This window comes from Aulostomus chinensis, chromosome 23 (genome assembly GCF_037954235.1).
Source record: "Aulostomus chinensis isolate RoL2024-O1b breed Wild chromosome 23, RoL_Achi_v1.0, whole genome shotgun sequence".
NCBI lineage: Eukaryota > Metazoa > Chordata > Actinopteri > Syngnathiformes > Aulostomidae > Aulostomus > Aulostomus chinensis.
In genome coordinates, this window is record NC_141342.1 from 672,916 (window position 1) to 696,796 (window position 23,881).

The window sequence follows — 23,881 nt, forward strand, 5'->3', positions numbered from 1 at the left end:
GATAGAGATAAATATTATCCCCATCTATGGTCTCCAGTTATTTCTTAGACACCTGGCATCGTATGCACTCACCTGGCATATATTTATTCTCTATAGCCTGTAAAAGCTGTGCCTCATCAACATGGGAGCAGAGGGCATGAGCGATACGGTTGTTTCCCAGAGCACAGATTGCAGAGTACAATCTGAGGGTATGGTAGTGGAACTTCAATAAGTCTTTCTTTTCTGACAGCTCAAGGATATCTACAGACCTGAAAAACACAGATAAAGAAGAATCAAACAATTTGGGCCCTGCTTTAAGCATCATGCAAGCTGGCGCTCAATAAAGTGCAAATGTCATTGCTTTCAAGCTGGCACATGGCATTTTAACCACCAGGTTCACTCACCCTTTACCTAGGAAATTAACTTGTGCTCTATTTGTGCCAGCAGGTGCTTAAGTATGTTAATGAACCACGGTCTGGCACAACTATGGCGCATACTATTTTGGGACACCAGAAAAAGTATATGGCATATACCAAGAGGAGGTTGATCTTTGCTTTGAGGTGCCATTTAAAGGCCACGTAAATCAGATGAGCAGATGTGCGGCATTGCAATGTGGTTCTATTGAGGACTAATAATGTGGAAACCGTGGCCTCCACCTCCTCCTAGGCCTAGTGCACAAGAAGGTCCATTTCCTCAGATGAGAAGTGCTTGCTCCTCCAAAGTTGAAATTCTTGAAATAACAACATGCCAAATCCTGGTGCAAATTGGACATTAAAAGGAAAGACAGGAGGCCCTCTGATTGGTTTGAGGGATGCTCCACCCAAAAAACATCTACAGATGATTAGGTGTCTGATGGCTCCTTTTTGCACTGTGCACCACGATTTGCGCTCTGATTACAGGCCACATGGGGCCTGGAATGAGGCTGAAAACACCCTGAAAGCGTGGCGTGCACATAGCGGTGTCTGCCAAATGCCTGGCACCATAAAATGCTCTCAAAGGGCACTGTGTGTGTGTGTGTTTGTATATACTGTAGGTACCTGTTCTCCTCAGGTATGTGTAGAGACATGAACTGCAGAGGTTCGTTACACTGGACCAGCCAACCATGTCTGTCATTCACTCTTGATGTTGAGACCTGAAAGAATGAAGTCACTTTTAGATGGGAAGCAACAAAAAATCCCTGTGGAGACGAGGAAGTAATGTATGCGTTTAAGAGTCAGATAAGCATGAGAACAACACAGAATCACATCTGAACAAGCTTCATGAAACTCAGTACCCATTAGTTTTCATTATTAATACATTTATGTTAAAAAGGAGGATATTATACTGTATGTTAAATAAGCAGGCACATTAAAATATCAAATAGAGCCCCCACGTGGTGCATGGTGTAATTTCGCACAAGCACCGGGATCCACCAGTCCACTTGCAAAGCTGCCTTTCCTTTCTTGCTGCTGGCTATGCCAGGAGTGGAGCTATATCTTGACCACTGCACCAATGGCACAACTTGATCACTCAGCTTCTTAGCAACAAGCCAATTTATAGTGACGGTCTGTTACTGGTCCAGGTAAAAAGAGTAAACATTTAAATACTTTTAAACCTGTGTTTGATTTCCCAATATTTTGGGTTCAGAAAATGAAGAGCAATGGAAAGGGACTCATTCATTTTATAATATGCAGGTGACAACCAGCAACAGCAAAATAGCTACACAGAGCATTTGTTGGTGCAAATACATGATTAGGGTCACCAACCCAGATCTTATAGGTAGTTAGTTCATGCACTGAAACACTAATGTCCATGTTCCAGTGAACATGGTAATTTGATTATCCAAGTACAACACAAAGCAGTATCATTGCAGCCACTCAACTTTGTAGTTCAGGGAAGTTGCTGATATAATTTGTCACTTTAATTTACAATTCACACAATTTCAGTGATCTTTATTTACTAAACACCTGGCGGCAAACTTAGCCACTTGCTGGCAGCTCATTACTAACCACTCTATGCTCTGGAAAGCGGCAACGTACAGTTTGTTCATAAAGTTGCAGACATCTGTCTGCATCACCTCTATACTGTAATGAATTTTTACTGGCCTGCTGAAAAAATCCACTGATAGACTTCAACTCATCCAAAACTCAGCAGCTCAGATGTTAACCAAAACCAAAGAGAAAGAACACATTCATTCAGTTTTAGCTGCCCAGCAATGGCTTCCTGTAACTTTCAGAATTGACTTTAACGTCCTCCTTCTTTTGTAAAAAGCCCTAAATGGGCAAAAGCTGAGCTACAATGCTGCCATGTTCACTCCATACCCTATAGAATACTGTGATCATCTCCTGCTGGTTTATTGGAGGTTTCCAGCACCAGCAGAAAGAAGATGCAGCCTTTGACAATTATGCCCCAAAACTATGGAACACACTGCCCATAGATATCAGGGAAGCCAGCTCGCTAGACATCTTCAAAAGAAAGCTTAAAACAGCATTTGAATAGCCTTGCACTTTCTCTCTGCAGGACTTTTTTAATGACTGTGTTCTTGCTGCACTTTTATCTATGAATTTTATTTCACTTTTACTTTGCTTTATTTGATCTTATTATGGATTTTATTTCACTTTTAATTATTTTTCTTCATTACTATGATTCTTAGTGCACTGTTCTGAGTGATCATACATTATCTTTAAATAGATTTTTTTTAATTGTTACAATTATTTACCTGATTTCATTATCATGATTGTTAATGTTTTATTATGCTTTTAAAGCATTTTAATCTCTTTCTGTAAAGCACTTTGAACTGCATTTATTGTATGAAAGGTGCTAAACAAATAAAGTTTATTCTTGTTCTTCTTATTATTATTATACAGTGAGTGGGAGCATATCAGCAGACAGGCTGTCCACTGTGTGACAAAAGACTATTTTGTCATTTCGAACATCTTTGGTTATTCACATGCAAATATAGACAAAATCCTGACCCACAACTGCAAAGCATGGAGATTTTGTCAAATGATAATTAAGTTAAATCACTTCTTCAGCAATACATCCTGTGGATGCCCTGGGATGCATCATCAGTGATTCAGCCTGGGTTCTTAAAGTGTTCCAGGTCTTTCAGCATCAGACACTCTCACTTAGGTGACCCAGCCAGAGGTCATAAGACTCCACCTTATATCCCAGCAGCAGTAGACCATGGGGCCTCCCTCTTCAGCCAAAGCAACCTAGTGGCTTTCCTTTAGGCAAGTCCCACGACCCCAAACTTTATCAAGGCTTTGCCAAATAACCTTCCCACAAAGCCCTGACACCCAACCTCACAAAAGGTACTCCCAGCCTTACAGCTGGCACTGCTACACCAGCTCCTGGTACTTCGTGCATTTTCTTTTCAATGCTTCCTCCAAGCTTACTTGCCTCCAGGCAGATGCTGAGGATTTCATCAATCAAGCACACACCACAACTTAGCCGCACAATTTAAACTGCTCTAGCTCTTTTCACTACCTCCTGGACCACTTTAAAGCTGGGCTCTCTATCATGCAGTTCCATCTGGATCAAGACTTGTGGGTCAAAAGTTTGTTTTGCAGCAAGATATTGACCCTAAGCCTTCTGCCAAGCTCTGTCAGGGTTACCTAGACAAAAAAGAAGAAGAGTGTTCTTAAAAAGATGGTTTAGCCCCCCCCCGTCTTAAGACCTTGCTCCAATTGAGCTTGTATGGGTTAAATTAGATAGATCAGTCAGAAAAATGTGTCCCTCAAATCAGCAGTCTCTTATTGATGAACTTAAAAAATGAAATTCCTGGCACATGGGATGAATGAAGGCACATTGAACGAGCATGGTCACTACAGCATCCTGCAGCAACATGCCATCCCATCCGATTTGCATTAAGTTGGACCATCATTTATTGTTAAACAGGACAATCATCAGCTCGTGTGGACCACCCTGAGATGAGATGGGTACCATAGATGGCATTACCCTGGCCCTCAGCACTACCATAAGGAACCTGGGAGTTCTCTTTGACCAGGTTCTGTCCTTTAACTCACACATAAAGCTCCAGATCTCCAGATCTCCAGTTCTCCCTTCTTTCAACTACATAACATTGCTAAGATCAGACACATCCTGGCTCAAAAAGATGCAGAAAAACTAGTCCATGCTTTTGTCACTTCCAGGCTGGATTCCTGCAATTTCCTATTATCTGGCTGTACTAATAAGTCCCTAAAGACTCTCCAGGTGGTATAATTGCTGCTGCCCGTGTATTGACTAGAACTGGTAGAAGAAACCATATCTCTCCTGGAATGGCGTCTCTGCATTGGCTCCCTTTTAAATTCAGAATAGAATTGAAAATTCTTCTTTCTACATATAAATCCCTCAACAATTAGGCATCTTCATATCTGAAAGAACTCATAGTTCCCTATTATCCGGCTAGAATCCTTCGCTCCCAGGATTTAAGATTATTTGTGGTTCCCTGAGTCTCTAAAAGTAGAATGGGAGCCAAAGCCCTCAGTTATCAGGCTCCCCTCCTGTGGAACCATCTCCCAGTTTCAGTTCGGGATGCAGACACCCTCTCTATGTTTAAAAGCAGATTAAGACTTTTCTATGATAACGCTTATAGTTAGAGCTAACTTACACTAGCCGTTTGATATGCTGCTATAGGCTTAGATAGATGGTATCTCCCATGGTGCACTGGGCTTGTCTCTCCTCCTCTCTGTCCTCCTACACTCCTATGTGTTATTTACTTGTCTTCTCTGGAGCCTTTTCTGCTTCCCCACTTCCCAGATCCCTGACTGATGCTGCTGCTGGACGAGGTTACAGACCTGAAGAGGCTCAAGCTGCCACCCTTAGCATCACCTGTTCATGTCCCCATCTGTCCATCAGTCTCTTCCCTTTCTCTCCCTCTTTATCTCTTTCCCTTGTTGGGTGTAAATTCATTGAAAGAGTGGGGTACTAGACCTGCCCTACTCGTACAGTGTCATGACACAACTTGAGTTGTGATTTGGGACAATACAAAAAAAAAAAAAATTGACTTGACAGGCTGTGTAAGGGCTATTTGACCAAGAAGGAGAGTGATGGAGTTCTGCGCCAGATGATATGGCCTCCACAGTCACCTGACCTAAACCCAATTGAGGTGGTTTGGGATGAGATGGACCACAGAGTGAAGGCAAAAGGGCCAACAAGTGCTCAGCATCTCTGGGAACTCCTTCTGTTGGAAAACCATTTCAGGTGACGACTTCATGAAGCTCATGGAGAGAACACCAGGAGTGTGCAAAGCAGTAATCAAAGCAAAGTGCAGCTAATTTGAAGAATCTGAATATATAATGTGTTATGACATATTTCACTTTTTTTCACTACATAATTTCATGTGTTCATTTATATTGTAGCTTTGATGCCTTCAGTGAGAATCTACAATGTAAATAGTCATGAAAATAAAAAAAAAAAAATTAGAAGGTGTGTCCAAATTTTTGACTGTTAGTGTATGTATCTGTATTTATGTGTTTCAAATCCTAAATATACTTAGAACTTAAGAACATCAACCATAAAAAGTCTTACCACATGCAGAAGTTGTTACCTTGAGAAAGTGGTTGGGAACTCTACTCCATAACACAGGAGTGAGAAACTGGACGTGCAGCCGTGGAGGACACTGGGGAAGTAGATTCTTCCTCTCACTCATAAACAAACCAGCTGACAGAGGCATAACATTCTGAAAGGCAACAGAGACAGTGGTTCAAGATCACATTACAGACAGGGGGCCTGACTGAAGACAACACTGAGGGAACATTAAACCCACCGAGAGTCCGTATTTTGTAAATTCATAATTGATGATAGGTTGTGGTCATGTGTTACAAACTTATAATAAATCCTGTTAATTGCAACATTTTTTTTAATGTTTCTAAAACATCAAACCACAGGATCATCAAGGGTAATAACAATTACTAAGAAACAAAGTAGATTTTACCCCAGAAAACTTTTCACCCCTGAAACCAGCCAGCAGATTTCAACAGTGTTTTTACAAATCGCCAAAATTAAACCATTTATCAGTCAGAGGATGTAAAAACACAAAACATGGCCATAGTTTCACATTTATGTTATACATACATACATACATGGTTCTAGAACAAGTTATGAGCAACCTTCCTTTCACTATATTTAAACCTAAATATATGATTTCAAATGAAATCCCTTCGGTGTAGATGTCCGTCCAAAATTTTGATACAGGATTTTAGTATAACTCCTCCGCACAAAAGGGTATCCATAATCTGCTGGAAAAAAAATATTGAAATTTGGCTATGTGCCAGGATTTTAAAAAGAGTAAAGGTAAATATTTGGAAAAACCTACTCTTTACAGTGTAACAAATTAAATAAAACCATACTTATGATCAAAGAATACTGAAATTTCTCTGACTTCTTAGCACCTCATACTCACTTATTAGTCATGTGTCCATCTCACCTTAATATGGCCAAGTTCAAACTGGAAGACATTGGGGCTTGTAGCCTTGGCAAAGACTGCTGGGAAGAGTTTAGTACTGGGCTCCACCTGTGAGGAGGGCACACTGATGAATCCAGAGATTTTCTTGTGAAAAAACCTGCATGAGCAGAGATTGTCCTGCTATAGTGTCAGATCCAGTTACACTGACTTGTGTTTCTTTTCTGTTAAAAACATCAGCGTAGTTTTTTCAATTGATTCTTAACACCATATGCAAGAATGTAGCATTAATTTTTCCAGTGAAAAATTGCCTCAATGAAAAGGATAACAATCAAACAAAGCTCGTAGGCAAAGCAGGAGGAAAGATGTTGGAAAATTAAGATGGCAGGTATGATGAGAAGAGTCAGGAAGGGAGAGAAAAAAGGAATTTGGAGATGAAGCCAGGAGCTTTCTCAAATATTTAATACTCCATCAGCCATTTACCTGATAATATGTGCTGAGCTCTTTACCATTGGCATTGAAGGTCAGCAGGCCGTTTGTTGTATCAACAAGACATCCAATCTCTAAACCATTGTTGTTCCTTCCCTGACCTGGACTGCTGCTCTCTCCAGCCCATACCATGTAGCAGTTGCTACGCTTTATACTGGAGGACATACGGATAGAGCACTTAAAAAGATGTATGTTTAAGTTGTAGTATACTTATGCGTAACAACAAATTAATAATAAAATAAGACTAAAAAAATAGACAAAACCTACGTAGTATGAACCCTATGAAACTGACATCAAGCCAAAATAGCTATTAGTACATACGTACTACTAATAAAATATTTATTGAGTTCCAAAAATAATTAACCAGTGTTGGCATCATGGTTAAATATATTCCTTGTACCTCTTATATGCAAGGAATTGCCAAAGAGATGGCAATTAAGTACTGTGTAGTAGTCATCTGGACTATTTTAGTCTCCTTGAGGGCAATTCACCTCTCATCCACGAGGTTTCTTCAGTTCCAATGATGAGAGCCAAAAACATTTTTGAGGAAACGGAAACAGTCCAGTTGACCATGACAAAGCTTAAGAGATAGCATTACCTGGATGACTAAGAATCTTCACAGACACGTCTTTGGCATGCTAAAATGTATTCGTCAATACTGAGTAACTGGGGCTTCACTAACCTCTCATGAACTTTGCCTTTCTCATCTCCTAGTGTAACAGTGACAGTTTGGACCTTGTGCAACTCAAAGCCTTGGTCGTATTGATGGAAGTCAGAAGTAACCCATCCTACCCACACGCTGCTGGGTTCCTGACCAGGGAAGATCCGCACCGAGTAGAAGTACTGGAGCAAGAAAGGCAAGTTCAGTCATAGTTACAATACGAAAACATTTTCACAGTACATAATCAATTAAACTGTATCAAGAAATGGAAATAATATGTAAAAGAATTTAATACAAAAGGGGCAGTAATCTTAAACATTATCATCTCATGGTGGAAAAGTGATTCTTTTTAACAAAATTCAAGTGCTCCATAAAGCCCACAAAAATACAGGTTTTTTCATGATGGGGACGATAAAAGGCTAGCCAAAATCCTCCAGATATGTCATATCATTGTGCCACAGACGTTGTAAACATGGCCATATCACAATACAGCTGATGAAGTAAATATTCTCAACAGAGTATCCATTTTTGTTTTTTTGTAACTCAGTTCACCCTTCTAGGTGAGGTTTTTAAACATGTCAGGCTAAAATCTTTTAATTTTTACTCCTAAACCAATTCTCCTCCATTTCAATCTGATTAACCCCTATTATCCTCACATTCTACAACACGTGGGCCAGCAGGGACCAACAGCTGTGAGTCGTGTGTGTCTAACAAAGTGGTTTCAGGCGTGATTGTGGGTGTTACTGTCCTTGAGCCTGATACGTAGTTAATATCTGGTTGGCTAAAAAAATTCAGGGATACTCAAAAATATAACAGGTATGCATAGGTATTTGTGAAAAGATCAACTTTTGGTAATTTGAAGGTTCCTTTTGAAGTAACCAACTATGCTTGTTGATGTGCCCAGGGACCATAGCAATAAACGTAGATGAGCAGGGACTTGCGAGACCACCCCATTTAACCAGCATATGGATGACTATTGTGTGCTTGAGAAGAAGGCCCTTGCTTTGATCTTGCACTTTCGATATTTGCTGTTTAGCTGACTGAGTAAAATCACAATTTGCTGACTCACTTTCTGATGCCCATACCCAGAAGAAGGCCATGATAATAAACAGTTGTACAGTAGTTGTGGATGAAGCGTGCTAGGCTCCAGTTATTTTTTTGTTCACCTGATTGTCCTTCACCCCATCCTCTGGTTGAGAATGATTGGACTCTTAGAGGTGTGCGCAGCTCAGCCGTGATATTATATAACTTGCTCTGTGGGGCTGCTGTCTTTGCATGGAGGTTGTGGAGAGCATCCTGATGAATTTACTTTGTATAGGCTCTGAGCTCCTGTTAGTCATTTCACAATAAATAATCTTTATCTTTTTTTTGCGATGCCCATGTCCTCCAATTAATAGTGTGAAGTCAGTTTCTATGACTGTTTAACCTTTATACACTTTGTTAAAACAGTTTATCCTTCAGTGATCTTACAGTACAGGCTTGCATCAGGGAATCATCTCTGTCATCATTCATCGTGTCTTCTGACAGACGAGCAGACGAGGGGCAACTGTTGTCTGGCTTGTTTCTCTTCAACATGAACCTAGCAGACCAGATGGATGGTTAAGATGGTTTTCATTGACCCCAAGTATAGGTAAATAACAATTAAAGCTGTAGGTGTGCAAAAGTAAAATAATAAGGCATTTATAAATGAACAGTTGTGCAAAAAAAAAAATATATATATATATATAATTACATTCTGGATATGTGTTTACCTTTGTTTGAGTTTGGAGGGCTTCTCCTGGTTATAATCTTTATGGTTGTTGAATTCATCTTTTTCAGATCCATTGGGACCATTGTGACCATGAGATGACTTCATCAGGACCTCAAAGTCTGACACAGTTTCAAAGTCCTCAAGCTCCTGAAGAAAGAAGCAGTCTTTTAAATTTAAAAACTTAGCAATTGTTATAATCATTGGTTTTGGGATGGGTTAAGCTTTATAGTATTTGACCAGAAAGTCCCTTGAGATTGACATCTCTTACCAAGTAAGACCTGGCCCAAACACTGTGCAAGTTACAATTTAAATTATATGCCAAAAAAGTACATTAAGTGAAACCACAGATACCAAAAAGTGTCCTTGGGCTTATTTTTTTATGTAATTTGTTTTGCAGATTATTCCAAGATCAGAACAATAGAGGAAAAGGCAATTTTTCACAACTCAGTGTGAGCCCTTCGAATGTAATAGGGAATCTGGTGGAACAAATCTTAATGTTGTTGCTGGTCTGCATCAAGAGGTTTTATAAATATAAGCAATCATGAGAGGTTTCCTAAAATGAAGTTGAATATCATATTAGACATGCAGTACTACATAGCCTGAAACTGAATAATGTGTTAAAGAAAAAAAAATTCTTCTACATAAAAGTTTTTGCTACTATACTGGTTTACCAGGACCAGATTTTGACTTGACTTATCATTCCGTCAGTTTGTATGATTTACAATTCTTTAAAAATCCTTTCATAACATTTGTAACACATACATTAAGAAAACAAAAAAAATGTGTTATTCGGCTTTTAGTAGATATGCACTTTATGGTGGATAACATAATGGGGTCAGCTGCCATTGCCTACTTTTCAACAGCAGCACATCTGTGTTTCTGTCTTTTTTGTTATAACTTGTTTTTCACATATGTTTTTATTTTATTTTAAATAGGGACATATTAATGAACATTGACAAGAAAATATACTAACTTATAAAACAGTTCAAGGCACCTTTTCACGTGATAAAACCTTTTTTTACTACGAGAGATAACGCAGTTTTTAAAACATTTAAGATCGTTCTCAGAAACTTCATTTATCCTTCCATCATTTATTACCACTCAGGTCTTCCAAAATGTTAAGTGTGCAGTTGCATGAAATCTGAACTGAAATTATTCTCTGGTGACATCTTATAGTAAGTGCATGAAATGATACATGATAGATGACACGTGGTATCTCTGTTAAAAACTATTGCAAAACTGTTGACTAGAAGATCTTTAATCTTGAACTGTTCCAAAGTACCCATAATTGTGAGCCACTGATAGATTATTGCTGTTATAAATTACAAATATCATCCTATATCACAGTGATTATCTATATTACTATGCTTTTATTACCTTTTTCGGTGAGAAAAGGCTGCCATTAGGTGGGGTCCTGGAATAGGATTCAGCACACAATATGGGCATGCTCAGTCTGTAGAAGGTAATGTCAGTGTTACTGTTCTGTGAACCAAAAGACTTCTGAGTGACTTTGAGACATGGACACGACTCCACTGTCCCATCTATTCGTGTCACCTGTAAGTAGAGAGAAAAATCCAAATTAATCAGTGCTGAGCCCATGAGTTCAGTCCTCATGGTCACATTTGCATTTTATGTTTAACTTAGCTAACTTTCTCTGTGGTTTACATAGACATATGTAGACACAACACATCTGTAAGTGACAACACATCTCTAAGTGACCACAGAAACTTTTTATGACAGGAACACCAAATCTAATCCTTTCTAAATGTGAATCTTCACGATAATTGGAAAGATCCTTAAGAAAACTGCATTAGCCACACCACTTTCCTCAGTCAGAAACTGATGTCTAGTCAAAGTATCCATAGATAGTAATTGTTGATTGGGGGGGGGGGGGGGCATGTAGGAAAAATGAATTCAAAATATCTTGAAATGTGTCTGAGGGGCACTTTAGATTCTAGACCAGCTGCAAGATTGCTACAACTTACACTGGCAATGTTGGCAGCTTCTACAACCTGCTAGCTAAATGGTCCAAACTGAGAACAAATTGTCACTCCTCACCTCTATGTGTTGGTGGTGGGGGGGGACAGGCACAAACTGAGGCAGCCTCTTGCTAAGCCACATGGTAACATCACGGTTCATGTTGACAGCAAATGGTTCATAACCTTCCTGCAGGCCACATATGGTGAAGTATTTCAGCGTGCTGACATCTTTACCAAAGTTCATCCTCCCTACCTGACACACACCCAGACTACACACAGGGATGAAACCTGTGGACAGAAAGAGGGAAATACAGTCTTAAAAACATGTTTGTTGCCCATTATTTCATGCAACAAATATTATAACATTATCTGATAGTGAAAGAAAGATAGAGAACAACTGAGTGATCAATGGGGTGCTGAAAAAAGACTCCATCCATCCATTTTCTATTGCTTATCCTAGAAAGGGTTGCAGGGGGGCTGGAACCTATCCCAGCTGCCTTCGGGCAAGAGGCAGGGTACACCCTGGATGGGTTGCCAGTCATCACAGGGCCAACACATATAAACAAACAACCATTCGTTCTCACAGCCACACCTATAGTCAATTTAGAGTATCCAATTAACATATTCCCCTCTTACATGTCTTTAGACTGTGGGAGGAAGCTGGAGTACCTGTACAGAACCATTGCAGGCACAAGGAGAACATGAAAGCTCCACACAGAAAGACTGAGCTCGAGCTGGGGCTCAAACCTAGAACCTTCTTTTTGTGAGGCGACAGTGCTAACCAATGCACCACCGTGCCACCCATAAGATTAAGTAATTTTAGAATAGAAAATCAGTATGTTATAGTCGATATTGTGTCAAGCCATACTGTGTTAGACTGAATGAATTTAGTGCCAATTTGTTCCATTTTATGACCCCTTTGTACTTCAAGATGTATTTTTAATTTTGTATCTGTGTCTTCCCATGGAGCAATCAAGGTTTAGTGTCAAAATAGCGGCCTGTCACTGCCACAGACCCCAGGAGCTCCTGGCCAGCAGGCTTGTGCTGTAGAGGCCAACATACTAACATTTAACGCAGTCCTGCATTAACATATGTGGAGTGTATTGCAGAGAGTTGTGAGTAGAGAAATTACTGGGGAACTGGCCAGAGACCTGGAAGATTGGGATGGTTTGATGCACATGTAGTATTCAGACAACTCAGTGCTAATTCAAAGCGGCACAGTGGTGCAGTGGCTAGCACGGTCGCCTCACAGCAAGAAGGTTACAGGTTCGAGTCCTGGTTTGGGCACGAGATCTTTCTGTGTGGAGTTTGCATGTTCTCCCCATGCCTGCATGGGTTCTCTCAGGCTTCTTCCCACCATCCAAAAACATGCAACTGGGGACTAGGTGGACTGGATACTCTAAACTGACCATAGGTATGACTGTGAATGTGAATGGTTGTATATATAAGTATGTGTATCTATAAGTGTTGGCCCTGCAATGGACTAGTGACCTGTCCAGGGTGTACCCTGCCTCTCGCCCAAAAGCCGCTGGGATAGGCTCCAGCCCCCCACAACCTTTGATAGGAATAAGTGGAAGTAAATGGATGAGAGGTAATTCACACAGCACATTAAAGTAATGCTACAAAACAGGGTTTAGTGACCCCTTGATCTAAAGAAAAAAAAAGACATCACTCAATTCAAATATGTTCATACTGTGAAGGACACAGAGGATTTCAAAACCCAGCATTGTAGAATAGGGATCTCTGTAAGTTGCGGTGTAACTAGCCACCTTTTTATGAATTAGTTGTAAATTATAGCACCAACCTTCACCAAGTTCAAAGTCCTTGAAGGCAAGTTCAGAGCCAGAGTCATCCAGCAACACTTCTCCATTAAGCGTGAACATCATCGTGTGTTCATTCAGATCTACCATGCAGCCCACCACATCACCCATCTGCCAAGCACGCCCAAAGTGTTCATTACCCTGGTGCCAACGCTGGACCTGGAAAACACAAATAAGTTTGTGTCTGAAAGCTCCTAAATACAAGGTTGGCCACTGATATAAAATAATGGGCCTTATGCAAGGACCCCTTAAATTGAATGGTATTCACCAATTCTGTCATTAGATGTCTGTGTATGGTTGCTAACAATATTTTCAAGAGGCCCAGAATTGTTGGTATGATTTTATCCTCTCCACATGGACAAAAATAATAATCTCACCTGAAATCAACAAAGTTTGACTTTGATACAGGAATTAACTGAAGTATCATACATGACAAACATTATGCTTCATGTATCTGTTTGCCATGGTATCATCATTATGGCTGTCATTTTGTATGTTTTTTTTTCCCTGATGATCTTGGACATACACTTTATTGCCAAAAGTATTTGCTCATCCATCCAAATGATTGGAATCAGGTGTTCCAATCACTTCCATGGCCACAGGTGTATAAAATTAGGCACCTAGGCATGCAGACTGTCTTTACAAACATTTGTGAAAGAATGGGTCGCTCTCAGGAGCTCAGTGAATTCCAAGTCCAGTCGTGAAATTTCCTCACTCCTAAATATTCCACAGTAAACTGTCAGCTGTATTATGAGGACATGGACGTGTTTGGGAATGACAGCAACTCAGCCACGAAGTGGAAGGCCACATAAACTGACGGAGCGGGGTCAGCGGATGCTGAAGTGCATAGTGCGAAGAGGTCGCCCACTTTCTGCAGAGTCAATCACTACAGACCTCCAAATTTCATGTGGCCTTCAGATTAGCTCAACAACAGTGCTCAGAGTGCTTCACGGAATGGGTTTCCATGGTCGAGCAGCTGCATCCAAGCCATACATCACCAAGTGCAATGCAAAGTGTTGGATGCAGTGGTGTAAAACACACTGCCACTGGATTCTAGAGCAGTGGAGGCACGTTCTCTGGTGTGACGAATCATGCTTCTCCATCTGGCAATCTGATGGAAGAGTCTGGGTTTGGCGATTGCCAGGAGAACGGCACTTGTCTGACTGCATTTTGCCAAGTGAAAAGTTTGGTGGAGGGGGGATTATGGTGTGGGGTTGTTTTTCAGGATCTGGGCTTGGCCCCTTAGTTCCAGTGAAAGGAACTCTGAATGCTTCAGCATACCAAGACATTTTGGACAATTTCATGCTCCCAACTTTGTGGGAACAGTTTCGAGCTGGCCCCTTCCTCTTCCAACATGACTGTGCACCAGTGCACAAAGGAAGGTCCATAAAGACATGGATGGCAGAGTCTGGTGTGGATGAACTTGACTGGCCTGCACAGAGTCCTGACCTCAAACCGATAGAACACCTTTGGGATGAATTAGAGAGGAGACTGAGAGCCAGGCCTTCTCGGCCAACATCGGTGTGTGACCTCACAAATGCGCTTCTGGAAGAATGGTCAAAAATCCCCGTAAACACACTCCTAAACCTTGTGGACAGGTTGAAGCTGTTCTAGCTGTAAAGGGTGGACCCACGTCATATTGATTAGGAATGGGATGTCACTAAAGCTCATATGTGAGTCAAGGCAGGTGAGCGAATACTTTTGGCACTATAGTGGTATATCAGGACAGCAGATCCTATGAAGTAGTCCTGCGAAGGTTTCTGTGGTTTCAGCTGATTGTGTAACATCAATTGCTGTAATGTAGGTAGAATATTCAATCTTTGAATCACGTTGTCTATTCCATGGAATGGTATTGTGATATAATTTATTAATATATGTGTAATTTTTATGCAATTACACTATTATCAGGTTTAGACTGTTTAAGAAGGTATTATTTTTTGGGATGACAAAAAACAGGCTGCATATTTTTTGAAGAACTTTTGTTCACAATCATAGTTTGCTTACTTACCATGCTCGTTCATGGAAATGCCACCTTTTGGGGAAATATGCTCATTATCACGTTTAGCTTCAGTCGAGCAGATGGCCTGGCTCAGACTTTCGACTTTAGAGTGAACAGCCCAAAACATTTTAAATCTGTTGTTGTTTTTTGTTTTTCAAATCTGATCCAAACCTCATTTTAAGATGGTTTGAAATCTGATTCAATTGGATTTCTACAAATGCGTCTCAGACTTGAGGCTCAGGATGCTTAAATAGGATTCAAAATGTCTTATGTATCACTCAAAACCCATTTCTCCATGGCCATCTTGTGGACAGGCTAGCGATGTCTGCACACAACAAATTTGATCTAGATTTGGTTTGAGATCAATCTGAGTTGTGCAACAAATCAAATAAAAATAATTATCCTTAAGTCTTAACAAGAACATAGATACTCTACTTTCCTCTCTGTGTGCATTATGGAGCTCCAGATTTCTATTGGACAGCTGACCTAGCTGCTGGTTATTTACTTGGTTATTTTAGAGTAAGATACATTCTGAGAGGTATTTTCAGACTTGGCCAAGCACCTCAAAAGATCTATCATAACTTCAGTCAACAAAAGAAAGCTTTTGGTGACACCTAGCAGCTAGTCATCATGGCTGACTTTGAAGAGAGCATCATAGGGACTACCCACCAAGATATACAGGTTATACACAGAGGCAAAACTGCAGGCTTTGGAAGCTGAAAGTGCAAGATGGGACAGGAGGCCAAGGCAGTTTAAGTATTTCCAGCTATGTAGCTGGTAAAATATCAAACTTTTCAATTTATTTTTCAGAACAAATGTTTAACCCAACTTTATTTCTATTAACCAGAGACAGAAACATGTATTAGACTTTTGAGACTATTTGCTCCCATGCTCCAGCCCTTGTGGTCATTAGAGCTAATTTAAATAGCAGTCAGTTGTTCCAACAGTTTCTGAAGCTTCATCATAGATGCAGAGAGAAGAGACATTTATCTTTCTGCAAGTCTGTCACAAAAATGATAAATAGTAAGTGTGGCTCCCAACATCTGTCATGTTCCATCATTAAATTAATTAGTGGGATAATAGGTGACCGGAGGTCTGTTTGCTAACAATGTGGGCTGTGGCTGAAAAGGTTGAAAGTTTGGGCAATAGCCAATAGATGGACCTTGAATTAATTTTTTGTCAAATGGATTCTGGAAGTACTTATATTTTCTGACTTCAGTCTAAGTTCTGCCTACATTTCAGTGTTAGCAGAAATGATTTTATAAGTTTTAGAGAGCGTTTGAATCTCAGAACTGGGAACAATACAAGGATAGAAATGCAAGTCATCACAATTCCCACCACTGTCCTGTGGTAGAGTGCATGTAAACTTAACCATAACCCAAGACTGGAAAACCTTGCAAACCTACAGTATTTTAGCATGATGTCTTTCTATAGAACCAGAGAAAGAAAATTAATTAACCAAACTATATTTGTTCCCACTGATAAAAAAAACAACAACTAAGTAACTGGTGTTGACATGAAGCTGACTTTGTTATTTAGAGTGAAACAATACATGTAGGGCGTGAAAAAGGTATCGGTCAAAAAAAAATTGTTTTCTTTGGTCAATGCAGAACCCCTGCACCAAGTTCTAGGAAAAATCTTTTTGGCTGAGGTAATAATCAACTGAAGTGATTTGGGGTGCTTTGAAAAAGCAGTATGTTGTCCATGAGAGCAAAATCTATCAAAATTATTCCAAAGCAGCATATAAATATACAATGGGATCACTACAACTTTATAAGTAAACAGAAATCTACCCACCTTGAATCCATCAAAGACATAGGCCTGGTCATCAGACCCCAGCTCCTGGTCTGGTAGGCATCCTGGTCTGGCCCAGCCCACCCTCATCTCTCCTGCTGTTAATACCTAGGACAGATGCAGAAGAGGTGCACATCCAGCTTGTAACAATTACACAAAAATATCCATGAACATAGCTGCCCCCTGCGTCTGATTGGAGTGTTGATGAGTAACATTAAATATTCTGATAGGTGACTTCAGATGGCACGGTGGTGCAGTGGTTAGCACTGTCACTTCACAGCAAGACGGTTCAGGTTTGAGTCCTGGCTCCAGCGTGGGATCTTTCTGTGTGCTTCTCTCCAGGTACTCCGGCTTCCTCCCACAGTCCAAAGACATGTAAATGGGGAATAGGGTAATTGGATATTCTAAATTAGGGGTCCCCAAACTTTTTCCTGTGAGGGCCACATAACTTTTCCCTTCTCTGATGGGGGGCCGGGGTCAGTTTGTAACAGAAAAAGTGTGATGATCGCAGGGGTGCCTAAACATAAACATTTATTGTTTTCCAGAAAGCCACATGTAACCAAATAACCCTTTCTGGGTTCTTCACCGAAAAAAAGTCAGGAAATAAATAATAACATTATTTATGAAATAAATAATAACCAAATAACGCTCTCTGGGTTCTTCACAGAAAAAAGCCAGGAAATAAATAACGCTATTTCTGAAATAATAACACGATATATGTAATTAATAATAATCAAATAACCCTCTCTGGGTTCTTCACAGAAAAAAAGTCAGGAAATGTATAATAATGCTACCAAATAAGCCTCTCTGGGTTAAGGTCTAGGATTTTTTTCCTGGGGGTTGCCAGATAGGGGCACAGACTTCAGAAGGGTGGAATAGAATGTCACATTCCTTGCGTGTATGAAAAAGTTACTAACTAATAGTTAATAATGAAAATAGTTCATAGCTAAGGAGCATTTTATTGCGAAAGCCAAAATGTATTATCAAATACAAATACACATATATGAAAAAAAAAATCAAAATGTGTCTCTGGTATTGTTCAGGGGGCCGGGCCAAATGTGAAGGCGGCAGTATCCGGCCCACGGGCCGTAGTTTGGGGACCACTGCTCTAAATTGACTGTAGGTGTGAATGATTGTCTGTCTATATGTGTTGGCTCTGCAGCACCCTGTCCAGGGGTGTACCCTCTTGTCCGAAAGCCCCTGGGATAGGCTCCAGACACACACACCCCCCCCCCCCCCCCGCGACCCCTTACAGGATAAGATGAAGAAAATTGATTGATGGACTTCAGATAATGGTGAACAACAACATATGCAGAATATTTACAATTACTTAAACACAGATTAAAAAATAAGAGGCAGTTTGTGGGCAGTGAGTGTGATAGCCTTTTAGCAGTGAAAGAGTGAGACTCTGAGGGGCACAGCTCCAAAAATATACAATACTTGTGGGTTTTATTGTAGCAGATCAACACAGACAAAAGGAAGTTGTTTTCAATCCAAGCAGATAGTGTATTTCTTCAAATTATAAAACAAAATGCCGAAAGTTTTAAAGTTTAAATATTTCAGGGAAATATTATCATACTCCTGCTTACCTCCAACTCAAAGTACCACTTCCCAGCATGAACACAGTAGGTTTTCTCTGCTCTGAAAATGCGGAATCTCTCAGCAGACATATTGCAGGGATCAGACTGAGCTGCTAGATAAAAAAGGAGAGGATTTAAGAAGAGAGGGGTAATATGAAGCAATCTGAAGACAAATTTTCATATATTATCAAGGCAATCATTTTGCAGGATACAAGTACAAATTTGGAGACTGGTACTGATTTTTCGGTGAAATGAAGAATTTATAAATGAAAACAGCTCAATCTACACTCTAACACCAAGCAATCTGAACAAAGATTAAATTAAAACGGAACATATAAAGAATAAATATTAATATTTCTTGTAGAGATTTTGAATTTTAACATTGCAAATTATGTTTGCTTCCAGTACATAAAAATATGGTGAACAGAGGGTTAAATACGTGTGCACAGATTGCCTGATAAGCATCGAGCAGTTTTCATTTGTGTGTTGAGTTTTGAGACTCTTCAGTCTCCACACCAGTCACAAAGGCATGCTTCATTCAGTTACTGGTGGGAAATGGTTAGGAAAACTTGAGTATGTAGTTTACATTCCTTTCAGTGAAAAATGTAAAAAATTGTAAGCAGTCAACTAAATAATAAATAACTGCAGTTAATTGTGGCTACAGTAGATTTTAATTCACAATGAGATTAATGACAAAACCTTCTTCTGAGAGTGCAAGAGTTTTGAAGATAATGAGTATCATGATGTTCATTGTGCCATTTGACTCATCTTTAACTCAAAATTAACAAACTGCATGCAACTTACTTCAGTCAATAAAAATACGCCATTATGATGCACAGTTATGATGAATGTCAAATTATTACAGCAAAAAATAACACAAATAATGTAAGAGCGAACCAATGACAAAAACCTGCTGATGGTGTAAATTCCTAAGTAAATACAATGTATTTCTTTGAACCCTAAATCCCTCCTGTTTATATCTAATGCAACTGCTACACATTTTAAAGCTATTGAACTTTAAACTGGATGAGGCATCTTTGAACACTGCAGTAAAGAATAACTTTTAGATAAACACATCACCTTAAACAATTAATTTACTTAAGTTCCAAAAAACCTATGACATTTTAGACTGAAAACAATAATTTTCACAAACATGCAGCCCTGTTGTTGACTCAAAATGACAAGCCATTGAATGAAGTAATCTAGATGATATAAACACACCATGATCCTGGTCAGGAGCTTCAAGGTTGTATCCGTAGCCCAGCAGAGTCCTGACAGCTTCTCTCAGACTGTCTTTGTTGGACTTTTTGGTTCTCTCGTCCAACAGAGTATAGGGAACAAGACGAGGATTTCTTCGATTCTTGACGTCCTGAGAGGCAATAAAGGACAGGAAAAAAATAGGACATAACCAGTTCGTCTACATGACGGTGGCTTTGAGTGGAGAATGTAAAAGAGCAGCACCTAAACCTCCTTTATTGTCAATATAAATTTGTAATTATTTATGCTTGATAATCAGATCATATGTTATATACAAAGTAGTCATGTTCAGTAACATTAAGCAAAGTACTTTTACAAGATTTTAGTTATTTCTAAAATTAAATTGAGAAAAAGCATGCAAGTGAAATGATAAAGAAAAACAATAATCCATCTCTGCATGCATCAAGACTAATTCAAATGTCTCTTTCACACACAGTCCTTCCAGTCACCTGTTGGATGCCATAGGTCCAACCCTGGCGGATGCGGTCTCTTGCCCAGACATTGTGTGCATTCTCAGCGAGTTTGTCCACCATGGCTTCCTGTGTGGAGGTCAGTTTGATGTGACTGAGGTCCAGAGGAGCAGGTTTATAACCACTGGACAACTCATAGCTGCATTGAAAGAGTTAAAAGCACTGCATTGTTAACAAGCCAACTGCTCCACAAGCATGTATTCTGAGTCTCTTTTGAGGTAATCAATCCTTAGTCCTGCTGTACAAATAATCTCATAAAGTGTTTTATCATCTGGAGCGTCCTGTCCTTATTGAATTGAGGCATTATCTTCTGCTATGCTAATGGTTTAAGTAACTCACGTTGGTGACAGTTTCATGCTCTTGACTTTCTCTACAGCATGTTCATCTGCTAGACCAACATGGCAACCCAAAGCCAGCAGAGTTCTGTAACACACACAGAGACACCAACAGACACACTCAAAGATTTAGTTACTCACTTCAAGATGATACCAGGGTGATGACTGTACTTGCCTTGTGAACAAAAATGTATGTATGCCTGTATATCATGACGTGTTGCCAAGAGGTAGACTACCTGAAAGTATGAGGACTGCAGTTGTTACACAATTGCATAAAAAGGGAAGACATCCACAGCAGTGTGCTAACGATCACCCAATTTCTCTGATTAATGTGGGTGAAAAAAAAAATTCTTGCTAAAATCTTAGTGACTAGACTTGAAGAAGTGGTCCCATTTCTCATTCATCAAGATCAGGTGGGGTTTAGCTCTGGAGATCTTTGAAGACATTATTTGGATGAAAAGAAATTGTGACACAACAGCTGTTGTCTTTTCATTAGATGCTGAAAAAGCATTTGGTAAAGTGGAGTTTCCTTTTTTATTTTATACTGTGGAAAAAATTGATTTAGTCTGATATTTAGGAGATGGATGGAATTAATGTATACTGATCCATCAGCCACAGTCCTAATGAATGGAATTATGTCACCGTAGATCAGGCGTAATCGTGGTGTTTGACAAGGATCACCTCTGACTCCTCTTTGCCATATTTCTCAAACCCTTGGCAATAGCCTTAAGGGCTTATTCAAATACAGGGTGTGCAGGTGAGTCTGAAAGAACACAAGCTTTTAGTATATGCTGATGATATTTTGTCAATATCCAGCAAACCATAATCCCCATTGCCAGAAATTTGCTCAGTTATAAATCTGTTTTCAGAGATATCTGGATACACTGTTAACTGGTCGAAATCAGAAGCCATGCCTTTATCCAAAACGTGCCCCCCAGACATCAGAAAGAATTCAGATGGAAGCCAGAAGGTTTACACTATTTGGGCATCATATTAAAACCAGGTCTGGAAAAAAATAATGGAAGCTAAAATATTCCCTGTCATTCAGACAACTCAAATTCTGTGACAAAACAGGGATAAATTGTGTATTTCCCTGATAGGCAGACTCATTTTGCAAAAAATGATCTTAATTCCCAAGATCAATAACATTACATCCATGTCACCACTACATCTCCCTTTCTCATTACGTAAAACATACAACGGGATGATAGAAAAGTTTATCAGGGTAGGAAAAAAAATATATGTTTAATCGGACCAAGTTATATGCAGCAAAGGACAAGGGGAGATTAGCACTTTCAGGAACAGACAGGTATCATTTGTCTTCTTCTTTATCTCAGCTATCTGAAATTCAACTGCTCTCTGCAGAGATCCCTCTGTGGGTCAGGATAGAGGAGCAATTAGTGGATCTGTTTCTGTGGAGGCCATCCTTTCACAAACTGATAGGCCAGTTCCCTCCCAGGAACCCGGTACTGGCTTTTGCCTGAGTGTCACAGAAGATGGCACACTAAGTAACAAAAACTGATCCATATTTATCAAGCAGATCCTCCATATGGTATCATAGAAAACCATTAATAGATGAGAAGAGTTTCTTTTGGGATAATTGGATTAGGTCTGCTATTCATTTTCTTGAGGATGTGATGGAAGAGACTGGGTTCAGATCATTTGATGACATTAAAATAAGTTTAATCCATGTAATTCAGAATTTTGGAGATTTCTTAAAATCAGACATTGCATTCTCTCAAATTAAAAACATATTCAGCATTGTTAACTGAAATTCAGGAAATTTCAAGGAAGATAGGAGATAAAAAATAGAGGATCATCACATTTTTACAAATTTATTAGAAGTACACAAGTACCAAAATTGGGTGGTCTAAAAGTATGTTGGGAAAGGGACTTGGCACAGGAGATTCTAGAAGATGACTGGAAAAAGCTCTGTACTTCATGGTACCATTTCACACGTGAAGCACAGTCACAACTCATTTGTCATAAGGTACTAAATCGATCCTACCTGACTCCTTCCAAATTGACAAGACTGAAACTCAGAAATAGTGATATATGCTGGTGTAATTGAAAGGTGGGAACTCCCATGCGTATGTTATAGGAGCGTGACAAAACCAACCAACATTTGGAATGCAATAATCTTGTTCCTAAATAAAATGTTGGGTACACACTTGATAAAAAATCCCTCATTATGGGTAAACTACCAGATAATATCTGGATGGCAAAATGCAGAAAATCATGGTCTCCTTTAGCTATGATAACAAGGTGTACGGTTACTTTACAGCACTGGAAATCTACTACTTTGTCCACTGTTAAGGATTGAATAGAGGTTCTAAGCTCAATCACAAGCTATGAGCTATTATAGAGTGTCTGGAAGAGAAGATATATTCAATGAAGTGTGGGGCCCATTCCTAGCACAATTGCCGGATATGAAAGAATGACACTGACTACTGCAACATTTTTTTTTTTTTGGTCAAATACAGGATGTGTATATTACATTAAATACCTAGGGTGTTGTGTTTCCGTTATGTTTTTTGTTTAGAGATCTACGTCTTGTAGGCCTGGCTAGTTTTGTATGGTGTTGCTGGACGACAGATTCCTTTATGTTTCCATTTTATTTTCTTGTTTGTAAAAGGAAAAAAGAGACTGGACAGATGCTTAAATGGGACACAATGCGTGTTTTTTCTTATGTGTGTAGTTGTATTTTTTTAATGTCTGTCTGACCAAAATATCAAAGAAAAAAAAAATGTATGTATGCCAACCAAGAATCTCAACTAACCACACTGGTTCCTTTTATTCTGGCCATGCCCACACACACACACACACACACGCATACATACACTGATTAAAATGTTGTAATTTCTCCTTACTGAGTAGATAGATAGATAGATAGATAGATAGATAGATAGATAGATAGATAGATAGATAATACTGTATATATATATAAAACAATGACAGCATATATATACATATGTGTGTACATGTATACATATAAACATCCATGTGTGTGTGTGTGTGTGTGTGTGTGTGTGTGTGTGTGTGTGTGTGTGACTCTGTCATTTAAAATGCCTAAAGAACTGCATTGTCATACAGTGATAATAGAAAACCCATCAATGCACTTGGTCAAAGTTGCAGTGATTACAAGGATTATTGACTCAAGAGCCTGTCACTACAGTTTCATTATGATTTGCAGACAGACCCCCCCTAGAGTTCAGCCTTAACTTAAAAAAAATCATTTGATCTAAACATCATGAGATGCAATAATATTACTTTAGAGTCTCCAGAGACATCTGTAAGTTGTAGCTTCTCTCCTGTTCGGGAAGCTTTGAGAACTCCACCAGACAAGGATGCTGCCGCTTGTTGTCATCTCGTACCTGAAACAC

At 39.5% G+C, this 23,881-nt stretch overlaps 1 protein-coding gene across 11 annotated transcripts in view; it reads right to left on the bottom strand.

Annotated features, from left to right (window-relative positions):
* Positions 1-23,881, bottom strand: part of ryr2a (ryanodine receptor 2a (cardiac)) — a 330,466-nt gene that overhangs the window by 185,436 nt on the left and 121,149 nt on the right. For 5 of the 11 annotated variants that reach the window (XM_086195796.1, XM_086195799.1, XM_086195792.1 and 2 more), the window contains 17 exons: positions 23,769-23,872; positions 20,503-20,586; positions 20,143-20,302; positions 19,658-19,805; positions 18,446-18,549; positions 16,860-16,964; positions 13,048-13,222; positions 11,323-11,531; positions 10,642-10,818; positions 9,266-9,411; positions 8,985-9,093; positions 7,536-7,696; positions 6,848-7,007; positions 6,389-6,475; positions 5,510-5,641; positions 1,017-1,111; positions 73-248 (listed from right to left, as the gene is read on the bottom strand). In XM_086195796.1, the coding sequence (XP_086051922.1) occupies positions 73-248; positions 1,017-1,111; positions 5,510-5,641; positions 6,389-6,475; positions 6,848-7,007; positions 7,536-7,696; positions 8,985-9,093; positions 9,266-9,411; positions 10,642-10,818; positions 11,323-11,531; positions 13,048-13,222; positions 16,860-16,964; positions 18,446-18,549; positions 19,658-19,805; positions 20,143-20,302; positions 20,503-20,586; positions 23,769-23,872 (2,332 nt within the window). The remainder of the gene's footprint in view (positions 1-72; positions 249-1,016; positions 1,112-5,509; positions 5,642-6,388; positions 6,476-6,847; positions 7,008-7,535; positions 7,697-8,984; positions 9,094-9,265; positions 9,412-10,641; positions 10,819-11,322; positions 11,532-13,047; positions 13,223-16,859; positions 16,965-18,445; positions 18,550-19,657; positions 19,806-20,142; positions 20,303-20,502; positions 20,587-23,768; positions 23,873-23,881) is intronic. The other 6 variants (XM_086195802.1, XM_086195797.1, XM_086195801.1 and 3 more) reach the window with 3 other exon arrangements.